The 12,802-nt window shown below is 35.4% G+C and overlaps 1 protein-coding gene and 1 long non-coding RNA gene across 6 annotated transcripts in view; one reads left to right on the top strand and one right to left on the bottom strand.

The window, feature by feature from the left end:
- Positions 1 to 3,436: 3,436 nt before the first annotated feature.
- Positions 3,437 to 3,967, top strand: LOC125239762. Its single transcript, XR_007178557.1, has 3 exons — positions 3,437 to 3,491; positions 3,785 to 3,786; positions 3,831 to 3,967. It is a non-coding gene; the product is annotated as an uncharacterized LOC125239762 (long non-coding RNA).
- Positions 3,968 to 6,303: 2,336 nt separating this feature from the next.
- Positions 6,304 to 12,802, bottom strand: part of LOC125239798 (single-stranded DNA-binding protein 3) — a 28,590-nt gene continuing 22,091 nt past the window's right edge. For 3 of the 5 annotated variants that reach the window (XM_048147490.1, XM_048147487.1, XM_048147486.1), the window contains 2 exons: positions 10,844 to 10,948; positions 6,304 to 8,674 (listed from right to left, as the gene is read on the bottom strand). In XM_048147490.1, the coding sequence (XP_048003447.1) occupies positions 8,541 to 8,674; positions 10,844 to 10,948 (239 nt within the window). In that variant the 3' untranslated portion in view covers positions 6,304 to 8,540. Of the gene's footprint in view, positions 8,689 to 10,843; positions 10,949 to 12,802 lie in introns of all 5 variants that reach the window. The other 2 variants (XM_048147491.1, XM_048147488.1) reach the window with 1 other exon arrangement.

Below are 12,802 nucleotides of genomic sequence, written 5' to 3' on the forward strand. Positions count from 1 at the left end.
AGCTGATCTGATGATGGAGCAGAAAGGTGGTCATCGGAACTCTGTTATGAAACGTCGTATCCCCGTCGAGTAAGGGGTTTTTAGAAACGTCTCGGAGAGCAGTAGATGACTGTTGAAAGAAAGGAACAGTCGGCGATAAAAGCTTGTGCCAAAAATGATTTTTTTGCGAAAAAACTTATTTTACGAGTTACTTTCGATACTCATCATCAGAGGGCGGAATTGCTCATGTCAAAAATCAAACGTCAATCGAGTTGGAACGTTAAATTTTATCGACTATCGATTGAACTGAAATTATCAGTATATTGAGTTGTTTTCGTCGTAAGTAAGACGAGGATACTTCTTTATCCATTTGTTGACTGTTTTTCGTTTTAGATTAACCATTTTTTTTCAAACGTTTTTGCAAGAGGACTATAGTGACAAAAATGGTATTCAAATGTTATACAATTTACTTTTAATCTAGTCAAAGAGGTCAAAATCAAATGGTCGAATAGCTAATCAGAGGTCAAATAAGGGCAGAAATTTAAAAGGTGATTGTTTTTATCGATAGCTAAAAATGTCGATAAAATTTAACGTTCCAACTCTATTGACGTTTGATTTTTGCCATGAGCAATTCCGCCCTCTGCTCATCATCATCAATCATGGCCACATCATCATCATCATCACATAGTCTGTGGTCAAGAGTAAGCCCATTTATAATAATAATAAAAAACTTGCGGCAAGTGTTTTATCCAAGTGGCGCATTTAATGGCACACAAACTCCCTCATTCGGGAGACAAACCTTATAGTTGTGAGGTATGTAATAAGCAATTTGCAGTTAAAGGTTATTTGAGTAGGCACAGAATTCGTGGTAGTGAGGACTCGTATTCGTGTGACAAGGTGTTTAGACTTAAAGGTAGGTTCGAGCAACACTTAAAGAAGCACAGTTATGAAGCTGAATCGTTATTAACTGATACATATGTCTGTCACGGGTTACCCTCATCTGGCAGAATAAATTTGGTCTGAAACACACTTCGCATAACATGTTTCGCAGAAACACTTTTGTTCGAATGTTAATTTTGCAGAAAAAATAGTTGGCATTATTACTACCACACATACGACACACTTAGCAGGATATTACTTTGGTCGAATTTGATTTACTATAATTTTACGTACCATAATAATCATGTAGCATACTATTACAAGAGCAAAATTACGACACGCTACCAAAAAGGAAGTACCGTCCCAGAACCACCGTTAGGTACGACGACGAGCGAAACGAAGTGGGGTGTTAGGTATCTTGCATCCCTAATACGTCGGACTCGCTATCAAAAACAAAATTGAAAGGAGAAGGACAACTATGCCGACTAAATATTATGCACAAATATTATCTGCGAAAGTACTATTCGACTAGAAGACTATTATGCTCATTAACATTATGCCAATATACCATTCGGTATTATAAAAATCTGCTAAATGATTTATGCCAATGCATATTCTGCGTAAGGTGTTTCTGCCAAGATACAGATTATACGAATCAAATAAATGCGAAAAAAGTTTCTGCAAGACATTAGTGAACCGTCTGACACTCAATATTCACAACGTGCATGACAGAGTGGCGCTCATTGTCATATTGTCCCAGAGCTGTAAGAACCTCTTTTTGACACATAAACACCCCCAAAGTCAGGACCAAACCACTGGATTGAACTGCATAATCCCAAAGTCCTTTCAACTGAACGTCTTTACTATAGCAGGAAAGTACGTGAAGCGATTGAAATCACGAAACATAGCAACATACCTACTTCAAAACAAATGTGTCAAAAATGTGAACTTACAAATTCGGAACAATATCAACCAACATCAATATTTTGTATAATACTTGAGAATTAGGAAGGTCTGGCGACTCTGGGCTCTTTGTCCGAAGAAGAACCCTTTTGTAGATACCTATAATATTACAAAATGACATGTAATAGTACATTACAATATAAGTGCGGAAAAGGGTTACGAATACCCTCTTCGCGCGTGTATCGTTCGACGTTTTTCAGTACTCGTGTCGATTTAAAACACCCCCTTCGGTCGTGTTTTAATTATCGCCACTCGTTTCGGATTTCTTCTATACCGCACTTATATGGTAATGCACTATTTTTCAGTACCTACAGATGGAGTTTTTTTACGCACAAGTGCGAGAAGTGGTCTGGTTCATTATATGCTAGGTCGAAACTGCGGAGTGCCATCTGTAGTATCTGTACTGAAAAACGTCGTACGATACACGTGCGAAAAGGAAATTCGTTTTAATTTATCGCCACTCGTTTCGAACTTGCTTTTTTACGCACTTGTATCGTAATGTACTATTTTATCAATAACCAATTGTATTCGTATAGTATCATATTTGAAATAAATACATACTTATATAATAAATAGTTCTTGAAATTATCTCTATGTTTTTTTTATATATTTAAAAGCCAATTACAAAGTTCGGTCCAAAATAGTTGGCTTATTCCAGTTATTCCTGGCGCTAAGTATTACGACCACAGATGTAGGAAGGATGGAGGACATACCAGGCGACATATCAGACTTGAATATAATAATATAACATTTAATGTGAGTATTAATTCGTTTGGATCCATTGGTAACCCTATCACCGGACGCCGCGCACGTGCGGCTCGTTTCTTTGTAAGAATGTTGTAGGTATTTAAAAAGGCGGCATTTCGGAAACATCAAAGCAGTGGGCCTTCTGTACTTGTACTATTTTTTTTCAAAGTTGCCCCCTGCCACTTTTTTTGTAACATGGGTATTTTTTACGCGATTAATACTCAGAATCGCTCTTTCGATCCTGATAGGAGAAAAAAAATGTCCCAAGATTTCCATACATTTTTTCGAACCTTCCATTCCGTTACCGCCATACAAAATGTATGAAAAAATAATAACGGAATGGGAAAAAATCTTGGGAGACTTTTTTTCTCTTATTAGAATTGAAAGAGCTCGCGATTCTTAGTGGAAACCACATAAAAGTTTTCAAATCCAAAAAAAAAGTGGGGTAGACAACTTTGAAAAAAATGGCCCGGCTCACTCGGCGATTCTATCGCCGCGCTACAAGTCATGCCGGCGGCCGCGAGTTCGCGGCCCATTCACTGGTGACGGTGACGATCCTCACGCGGCGCAATAAAATTCAATGTCGGCTGCTCGCGGGCGGTCCGTTTGTTAATGTAGGTAAGAATTTAGAATGGCGGCATTTTGTGAACGTCAAAGGAGTGAGCCTTCTGTACTTGTACTATGTATTATGTATGCTGTGCTTGTATTGAACATGCCTGTCACAAGTTCTTGAACTCACACCAAATACTATGTAAACTCTACGTGCAGCTTGGGGCAAAAGCTGGCAACACCCGATACTAGCGCCTCTAGCGGCATGAATTGATCAACATAGTTGATCAAAAATTAAAACAAGTCACACACTCTTATATCTTTGTTTTATTCCGTCTAAAAATGTTAAAGTAGATCAAGTAATCGCATTTTGTGTTGTTTTACGTCTCAGACGAAGGATACTATAGACTTGACGCAAGCGTACACCCGTAAGGAATATAGAATAATGGAGCGAATTTAAGAATCACTTTAAAAATGGCTGACAGTTTACCATAAACAACCTACGTAATTTGGGCGGATAATAAGCTTGACAAGTCACGTCCTTATCGTTTGCCACAAACTCGTTTGTGGCAACGGCGGAAAAGTGAAACTATGACAAAGACAAAAAATAACATTTTGCTCTCTGTCACTCTTATTATAATTTGTATGTAACCATCTCGTTCGGTAGTGGTATTATTATTTGGCTGTCTAGTCTATAGTATCCTTTGTTTAAGTTTTACGTACTACGCCTATACTGACAAACTACTTTGAACAACTCGTACCGCTAGATGGCGCTGCTAAAACCGTTGCCGCTTCATTGTATGGGAAACGTCACAAGTTGCACGTATTAACTCGTAGAGTTTATATAGTATTTGCCCACACACACACTAATTAGCCTATGAAGGCTATGAATAGGCATGGCTTACTCTCCTGGGGTTGAATGTCCTAATACTAGTACAAATTACCTACAATAAAATTTGCGTCTCAGTTAAATAGAACACAGTTTGTTCGATTTTCAAACATAAGAAATCCAACTCGCTTTTCTAACGCTATTAATTCAAATTTCATTGGCAATTTTGCTTTTGTATGGTGGGTCTTTAGAGGATAATGTTCGGATTTTTGGTATGGCCCGGTACTCTCTTTTAGGCACTGGTCCCACCGCGAGCTAGTAAGCTATCTGCTATAAAAACGAACAATAGATAAGCACCCCCGTGCAAATAAAAGAGACACGGCGATTTTAATAGCTCACCGCTGGGTGAGTAACTATAAACATCGCCTTGTCTCTTTTATTTGCACGGGAGTGATTATTTTTTGTTCGTTTTTATAGCTCATAGCTTACTAGCTCGCGGTGGGACCAGTGCCTAAGAGTAGAAATTAATAAGAGGCAACCTCGAAAAAAAGGGGTGCCACCGGTTTTTTTGCAAATATGTATTTTTAGGGATAAGTTATAGGAATGTGATTTGGTTATGTCAGAAATAAAACCACTAATCTAATATATAATAACTATTTATTTAAGTATATAAACATTACATCGATTAGAAAAAAAATAATTCATTTGCCTAACACAAAAATGAAGGAAATAATATATCTTAAAACAACATACAACCTCACACTACACGTATTTTAAAAAGATTAAATTAAAAAAAATCCAATTAAATTATTTTAAAAACTTGCAGATTATTCAATTGCATTGTCGAAATCTATTTTTTTTTAAAGTTAACACCTAATTTCTTACAAACTATTCTTTTTTTTAACGCTGCATTTATTTTACAACTTTTGGGTCCGTTTAGTGTAAATTTTGCTAAAAACTTGATATATTACTTTTTTTGACACGTAAAATTTTATAAAAAAAAACTCATTATACTTACGCCATATTCAAATTGATTTTATTTACATTATTAAAAAAAAAAGTAAAAAATAGTGATGTCCGCATTCAGTCGAGATTCAAAACCGATACCGGTTTCATGATTATCATTTTTGGTTTCACTAAAGGAACCCAAACTTGCTCAACTATGGACAGAGCTACCGCTCCTAACTTAACGTCTACCTCGCCGAATCTCTAAGAAATAATCTAATTTATACAGATTTCCATACACCCCGAGAAAAAAACCCTATTCTACACATGATACCAGAAAAAATCCGCCACGCTATCTCGTATAAAAATCTCCACGCTGAAGGTGTTGTCGAAAAATATACAACTTCTATTTTTTGGCCGAATACAAAGGGCCAAAAATAACGCTGACTTATTTTTTTATATTTTCGTCAAAATTCGCTAGTGAATGTAAAAATAGTTCTACGCGTCGAATGCTGATAACAATAAGCGACGTGCGATACACTAAAAATAATTCGAAATTCAAAAGTAAAAAAAAAAAACGTTTTATGAATTAGAAATTCCCGAGGTGTTTTACATAAACGCTTGCCAAAATTTAACAAGCCCTTGATATTAGTTTGTCTTTTGTTTGTCAGAAATGGACAGAATTCAACAAATGATTACAGTTTTAGAATACGAGGGTATAACTCTTTTCGTAAAAATTAAAAATGTTTAAGTGTGTTGTGTAATTTTCGACAACGCTTCAAATACATACAGCCGTGAGTATAGCTTCCACGATCCATATTTTCATATAAACATGAATAAATGCAGATCCGAAATACGAAAACAATTTTCGGTAAACGCGCGTCATCGTTAGAAAAACATTTCGTAAGCTCTCGTCGACGCTGAGTTTTAGCCGAAAATTATTTCGCCGAAACCGTTTTTCGGATGTCGTATTCCGGAAATTAATCCAGCTGATAATATGGGGAATGAGAAAAAATGCGCATAGTTTTGCATATTATGATATTATTGTAAAAAAAAAAAATTACGTTCGAATATTTAACTTAGAACGTTAAAAAAAAATCTTTTTATAAAAAAAATCTAATGTTGACTTTAAAATGGAACTATTTGACAAAATTACGTCTGTTTTTTAACCCCCGACGTAAAAACGAAGGGGTGTTATAAGTTTGACGTGTCTGTCTGTCTGTCTGTTTGTCTGTGTGTGTGTCTGTCTGTGGCATCGTAGCTCCCGAACGGATGAACCGATTTCGATTTAGTTTTTTTTATTTGAAAGCTGTATTAGTCGGGAGTGTTCTTAGACATATTTCATGAAAATCGGTCCACTAGGTCGCGGTCGGGGGTTTTTTCAAAATTTTAATTTTGTGGTTAGGTTATTAGCAACGAATACCAATTGTAAAAGGTTTCTTAATATATTTTTGCGCATTTTTTCTAATTCTATAAAACCCGCGGAAACCGCGTTGTGAACTTAAAAAATAAAAAATACAAATCTAGGAACATTAAGAGCTTAAAACGAAATACTCTAAATAATTTATTAAAACGTGGAAGATTTTAGTTTATAAATGTAAAAACACACAAATCTAACATTGGTGCGCTTTTGAGATAGCTTCAATTGTAGCAGGGTTAAATAGAGTCAGACCAAGCTAAGTTTACAGCGATTTTGATATGGTAGATGTTGTTAAGTAAACATTCTAAATTGATAGAATTTAGAATGTCTTTGTGCAATCTGTGGTATCAAAATCATTGTCAAAATAGTTTGGTTTGACTTAAAAATATATTCATAAAGCGTTTAAGAAACAAAAGAAATTGCGTTGAAAATAAATTAACGTAATTCTGTTACAAACTATGGAACATACATAGCGTTTAAGTGAACGTTTTTGTTTTGTAAAGTAATAATAAGCTGCGTATACATATAGGAATAATCCGAAAACTATAAGTAGCCTTGATTTATTTAGGACTTTTAGAAATAACAAGCATACATAGACTCTTTAGATTTACTTTTTTTTCTCAAAATCACAATAGACTTAGTATAGTAACGCAATAGCAGGAAGGAAAAAATTATGAAAGCTATGAGACACTTCAATGGAAATAGCAATTATTTCTAAGCAGAAACAATATTAAAATTGCAAAAAATGAAAATTTAATGTCAAAAATTAAAATAAAATAGGTCACTTATCTATATCAATAAATAGAAAAAGGGTACTTAAAGTTTACTATTGATTCTGTATTAACATAGCTGCATTTAAAATCGGTTTCTTATACATTATAATCCTGCTACAACGGAAGAGAACATAATAAAATCAACTTCAAATATGAGAATACTTGAAATCACGTCACAGATAAAAATACCTATGTAAAATCAATACATACATAAATTATATGTTATTCGAAAAGACACTAAAATGTTGTTAATACACGAACAATTTTCTAACGAATTTCGTTTATTACACTATTTCCACAGTAAATTTATTATTCCATCTTCATATACATAAAATCGGATAGTTAAGACGAAATCAAAGTTAAAAATAAATACCTGTTAGCCCTTGGACTACCAAATACGCGAGCTACAGTAAAATATCCACTTTAGTGGGTTGTCAAGGTTCAAAGTGACACGAAGCATTCGAGGGTTAAAAAAAGTTGTAAAATTTTACTAATATATTTTAAAAATTGTGATTCGAAATAAATAAATCGTCGAAAATACTGCGGTTTACTAAAACCCGAGAAATGAAGGGATAAATTAAAATAAATAAACCAGGGTACCTAACCAACGTCTCAATCGCTTAATACTCTCCTTAACGTATCATAGGTATCCCCGCTCTTCTGTAGAGTCGCGACACTCGCGACAGAGCCAGACTGCATTTCGATTTCGAGCGTCAACGATTGACACCTTGGCTAGGCCGGCAGCAAAGAAACTTCGAAGCTTACACAATAACTCATCAGATCAGGAATAAGATCGCCAACCAACATTTTAGGATAAATTTGAGATCATACAAATATTTGTGTCAAAATGGGGTCTGAGTTGAGGACATTCCTTACGAAGTCTGATTAACTTTAATCTTTTAAACTTTGTATATATTTAAGAATCAGTTAAAATTAAAAACCATTTTGAAAAAAAAAAAAAAATTTTTTTTTCAGGCATTTTGTAGTACCTATAAATTCTTAGGCTCGAATTGTGTTAAACCATTAGAAATATAACACTATTTTCTTTGTTTTACGCTGCAAGCGAATATATATCATTCCTATATTGCTTTTAGGAACAAAATAAAAATGTATAAACCTTCAGTGTTATCTGATACTGCGAAACAATACAGAAATAAGTAAGCTAAATTTGGAAAATAATAAAATGTAAGCTGTGCACAAAGTTACTTCAGATACTTGTAATAAGATGAATATCAATAGGTAAGTCCCCACTTTTAAAAAAGTTATTTAATAAAATCATTAATGTTTTATGAAATATAGAGTAGAAAGAAAAGCAATGCATAGACTGAACACAAGCTTACTTATATCTCTATTGTGAAACCAGATACCGAAAAAAAAAAAATATGACCTTGAATAGTGATGTCCCATACCCCGTTAGCCGAAACCGAATGTTGACAAGTTGGCGTCCTTAACAAATTCACTGCATGAAATAGTCCGGATGGTCTGGGTCCTTCTCGAATCGTTTCGCTTCCTCCTGCATGCTCTCTTTGATTTTCAAGATGGCGGCAGATTCGGTTTGGTCGTTCTGGTCCCCGCCCGGCCCTCCGAAACCTATGAAAAGTACCCTTTAACATTCATATTTTATATCTAAGGTTGGCTTGTTTGGGTTAGATGTTGGAGTCGTGTTTGTGAATATTTACAAATGATTATAGTAATTAAATTAGGGAAGAGTATAATTAAAAAAAATGGAACGGGACTCAATCGTATATTATGACACAGGTGCGCAATAAAGGACATTCGAAACGGCATTGAATTAAAATACGACCAAAAAGGCTTTTAAAGCGAATAGAGTTCTGTAAAAATGCAGTAAAATAGCGCCATGTGTACTTAAAAATAATAATGTAATTTTTAAAACGTAAATTCTACGCGAGCAAGTCCCGTTTACAATAAATAATAAATAAATAAATATTATAGGACATTCTTACACAGATTCTTATACAGTACAAATTAAATTAAATTTTAAATTATTTATGAAATAAAACTATGGAAACGGATTAAATCGCGTATAATGAATTTAAAATACATCCCGACGTTTCGAACTCTTTACAGCCAAACTTTAATAGAGAGGATGGCTTTACTTTACCACCGGCTTGGGATCCAGTAGTACATCTGATAATGGAACAAGCACGACGAAGGCTGTGAGGCATTTGTGTTGTATGGTGTTGGACATTTGCAGTTTGTTTCTTTGTCAATTTTGTGTAGATTAATTGGTTAATTTTTTTTTTTTTTAACAGAGTAATGGTAAAAATTTTTGAATATTGTATAACTGGCTTTATTAATAGTGTGTGAACCTGCCTTAGAAATCTATATTATTTGTGGTCATGGTTCGTTAATATTTCTTGTAAGTGGGTAGCTTTTGCACATTTTAATTTTTCCTCAGTCACCCGCTGACCACGAACGCTGTAAAGAGTTCGAAACGTCGGGATGTATTTTAAATTCATTATACGCGATTTAATCCGTTTCCATAGTTTTATTTCATGAGTAACTATCGCGGTAACCGAAGACAATATTTTTAAATTATTTATTCAATAAAAGTGAAACAGTTTTTACATAAAACTTTCTGCCAAACTGTAGAACAGTTTGTTGGCAGGAATAAGCTCAAGAAGGCTTGTGTTGTGGGGTGGGTACTCGGACAAAGACATATATAATATACAAATACTTACATACATAGAAAACATCCATGACTCAGAACCAAATATCTGTGCTCATCACACAAATAAATGCCCTTACCGGGATTCGAACCCAATACAATTTTTATTGTGTAAATTTTTTTATTAAGTGCGCAATTTTTGAAGGGGAATTATAAGAATAAAGGTATACCTACAATTACAGAAGTCAAAGCAAAAGTTATTATTTAACACACTGAAAAGACTAATTTACTTTAGAAAAAAATATGTGATTACTGAAATTATCCATACTAATATTATAAATGGGAAAGTGTGTGTGTCTGTTTGTTTGTCCGTCTTTCACGGCAAAACGGAGCTACAAATTGACGTGATTTTTTAAGTGGAGATAGTTGAAGGGATGGAGAGTGACATAGGCTAGTTTTTGTCTCTTTTTAACGTGAGCGAAGCCGCGGGCAAATGCTAGTACTAAATAATTATGATATATATTTTTTACATCTTCTAAAGGAAACTAACCTGATAAAACAAATAAATACGATAAAATGAACAGTGTTAACCCTTTCATCGCCAGTACTCTTCTTAATACACCAATTGTAGTTGGAACTCTAGATTTAGGTACAATCTCAGATGATGTACATGACGTTGAAAGGGATAAAGCTAAGAGGGAAAACGATGCGCATGTATTTTTTCAGTTTTTTTGTCTTTTTTAGTTAATTCTTCAATAAAACAGGACTTAACTTCTGTTTGTTAAATGTTTTTCCTTCGTAATTTTACGGGAACGTTCGTATTTGTCATGCTCGTTCAGTTAATCTCAGTAGTTCTTGTACTGAGACTGACTGAATAACATGACACGTTCGTACGTTTCCATAAAAATATGTATGTATATGCCTTTCATAGGATACTGGTTTCAAAAAATACCAATATGTAAGATTATCTTTTCGTATTTTTTTTTCCTGCACTTAATTTTTAGGTGTACAGGATGACGAAGAAATTTGAATTTACGATTTTTTCCCTTAAAACGGTTTGAAAAAAAAAAAAAACTGGACATTTTATCCTTCATCGTTTTCCCCCATCCACTTGTAATATTAGGACTCACTTAAGTTGTAGTCGCCCATACCGGAGCCCGAGTCCTCCCGCGGAGTCCCCGGGCCGCCGCCCACGCCGCCGGGGGATGACTTCATGCCGTCCACGCCGCCGAGACCTGCGGCAAGCATGGCGTCACACACGACACGGGGTTTTGGTAAGAGATCTTAGTCTAAAGCTGAGTTTAGACCAGCAAGTTATTGCAGTAAATCTAATTATATCATAAATTAAATATAACAAGATCATACCATCCCATACATTAAAATGCGACCGCCTACGAACGCGCTTACACTCCGCCACACATAGATGGCGCCACAAAAAAATACCTTGTTGCCACCGATTATTTGTAGATTGGCATTAAGTGTCAATTCCGAGCCGTAAATCTATGTCAAAAGTGACACTTAACGCCATCTACAAGTATAATCGAAAGCTACAAGACATTTTTTTTGTGGCGCCATCTATGTGTGGTGGAGTGTAAGCGCGGTCTTAGGCGGTCGCATTTTAATGTATGGGATGGTATGGTCTTGTTATATTTAATTTATGATTAATATATGCAAGAAAGAGATGAAGATATTTTCCACTCACTCTTACCTATAGTTGCGTCTCAATACTTGCAGCAATAACTTGCTCGTCTAAACTCAGCTTAAGGCCTAAGTGGACACTTGTTGCAGAGCATTCGGGGGGACGGGCGAGCGTGCATACTATACTCTGTCAAACAAGTCTGTCACTAAATAAGAACAAAGAAAACTATAGGTATCCTTTTCTCTAGCACCCTAAAGAAAAGGATACATATAGTTATCTTTGTTCTTATTTACTAACAGACTTGTTTGACAGAGTATATCTATGGGCATTTTCAGAATTTGAGACACCCCAATTAGCGTAAGTTGTTAACAAAAATTAACTAGCTGTCAGTTTCGTGACGATAATTAAGCATAAAATCTGTCTAAAAATTTACTTTTTTCACAATCTGAATGTAGATTATCGCTTAAAGTTTATGTAATAAACACAAAAACAATATTTTTATAGACAACATACATACAATCACGCCTATATCTCATAAAGGGGTAGGCAGAACACATGAAACTACTAAAGCTTCAGTGCCACTCTTGGCAAATAAGGGGTTGAAAGAAAACGAAACTGTGACATTGCAGTGACAGGTTGCCAGCCTCTCGCCTACGCCACAATTTAACAATAGACAATTCATACTTAATTATCGTCACAGAACAGACAGTGAGTTAATTTTTGTTATCAACTTACGGGGGGTCCCAAATTCTGAAAATGCTCCTATGCAGTGTCGACTCAGGACAGTTTTATGAGCTTCCATTGTTTGACATGCACGCCGCACGCCGAATATAAGCGTACACACAGACCTTACACTTAGGGTCCCCCCACATCTAGGGTCTCGCGAGCGTCGCGTCGGGCCAACTGTATGGAAAAAGACGCCGCGTCGACGCGGCTTCAGGCTTTGCCCTACAGTTGGCCCGACGCGACGCTCGCGAGACGCTAGATGTGGGGGGACCCTTAGCTAGAACTAGCTATTTAGATGACAAACGCACGTAGAAAACAGCCAAAACGGAAAATTATATTCGGATGACCGATGGCAGGGAAACCCTTGTCACGATTTACTGGAGAGTTTTCTAAAATGGTGAAAACTTGATTTTAACAATTCTGGATTTTATTGGACTCAATCGACTCTGAATCGTTAGCATTCTTGTTTACACTGTTAAAATAAGATATCCCAAAATATCCATTCGATCATGTTACGTTTTATTTAAAGAAAAAAATACCAGAAAACATTAACCAGGTTTTCTACTATCTACTCGTATCTATACACTTTTTTGGGACACTTTTATCTGCTAGTAATTCTGAAGTAATGAAATATCAGAATCTTGGTGAATACTTGAATAGGCATCTTCTGGGCGAGCTAACTCCATCGTAGGCCACGTCTTTGCCTTTGGCTAGTCTGTGGCCA

This window comes from Leguminivora glycinivorella, chromosome 26, assembly GCF_023078275.1.
Source record: "Leguminivora glycinivorella isolate SPB_JAAS2020 chromosome 26, LegGlyc_1.1, whole genome shotgun sequence".
NCBI classification, from domain to species: domain Eukaryota; kingdom Metazoa; phylum Arthropoda; class Insecta; order Lepidoptera; family Tortricidae; genus Leguminivora; species Leguminivora glycinivorella.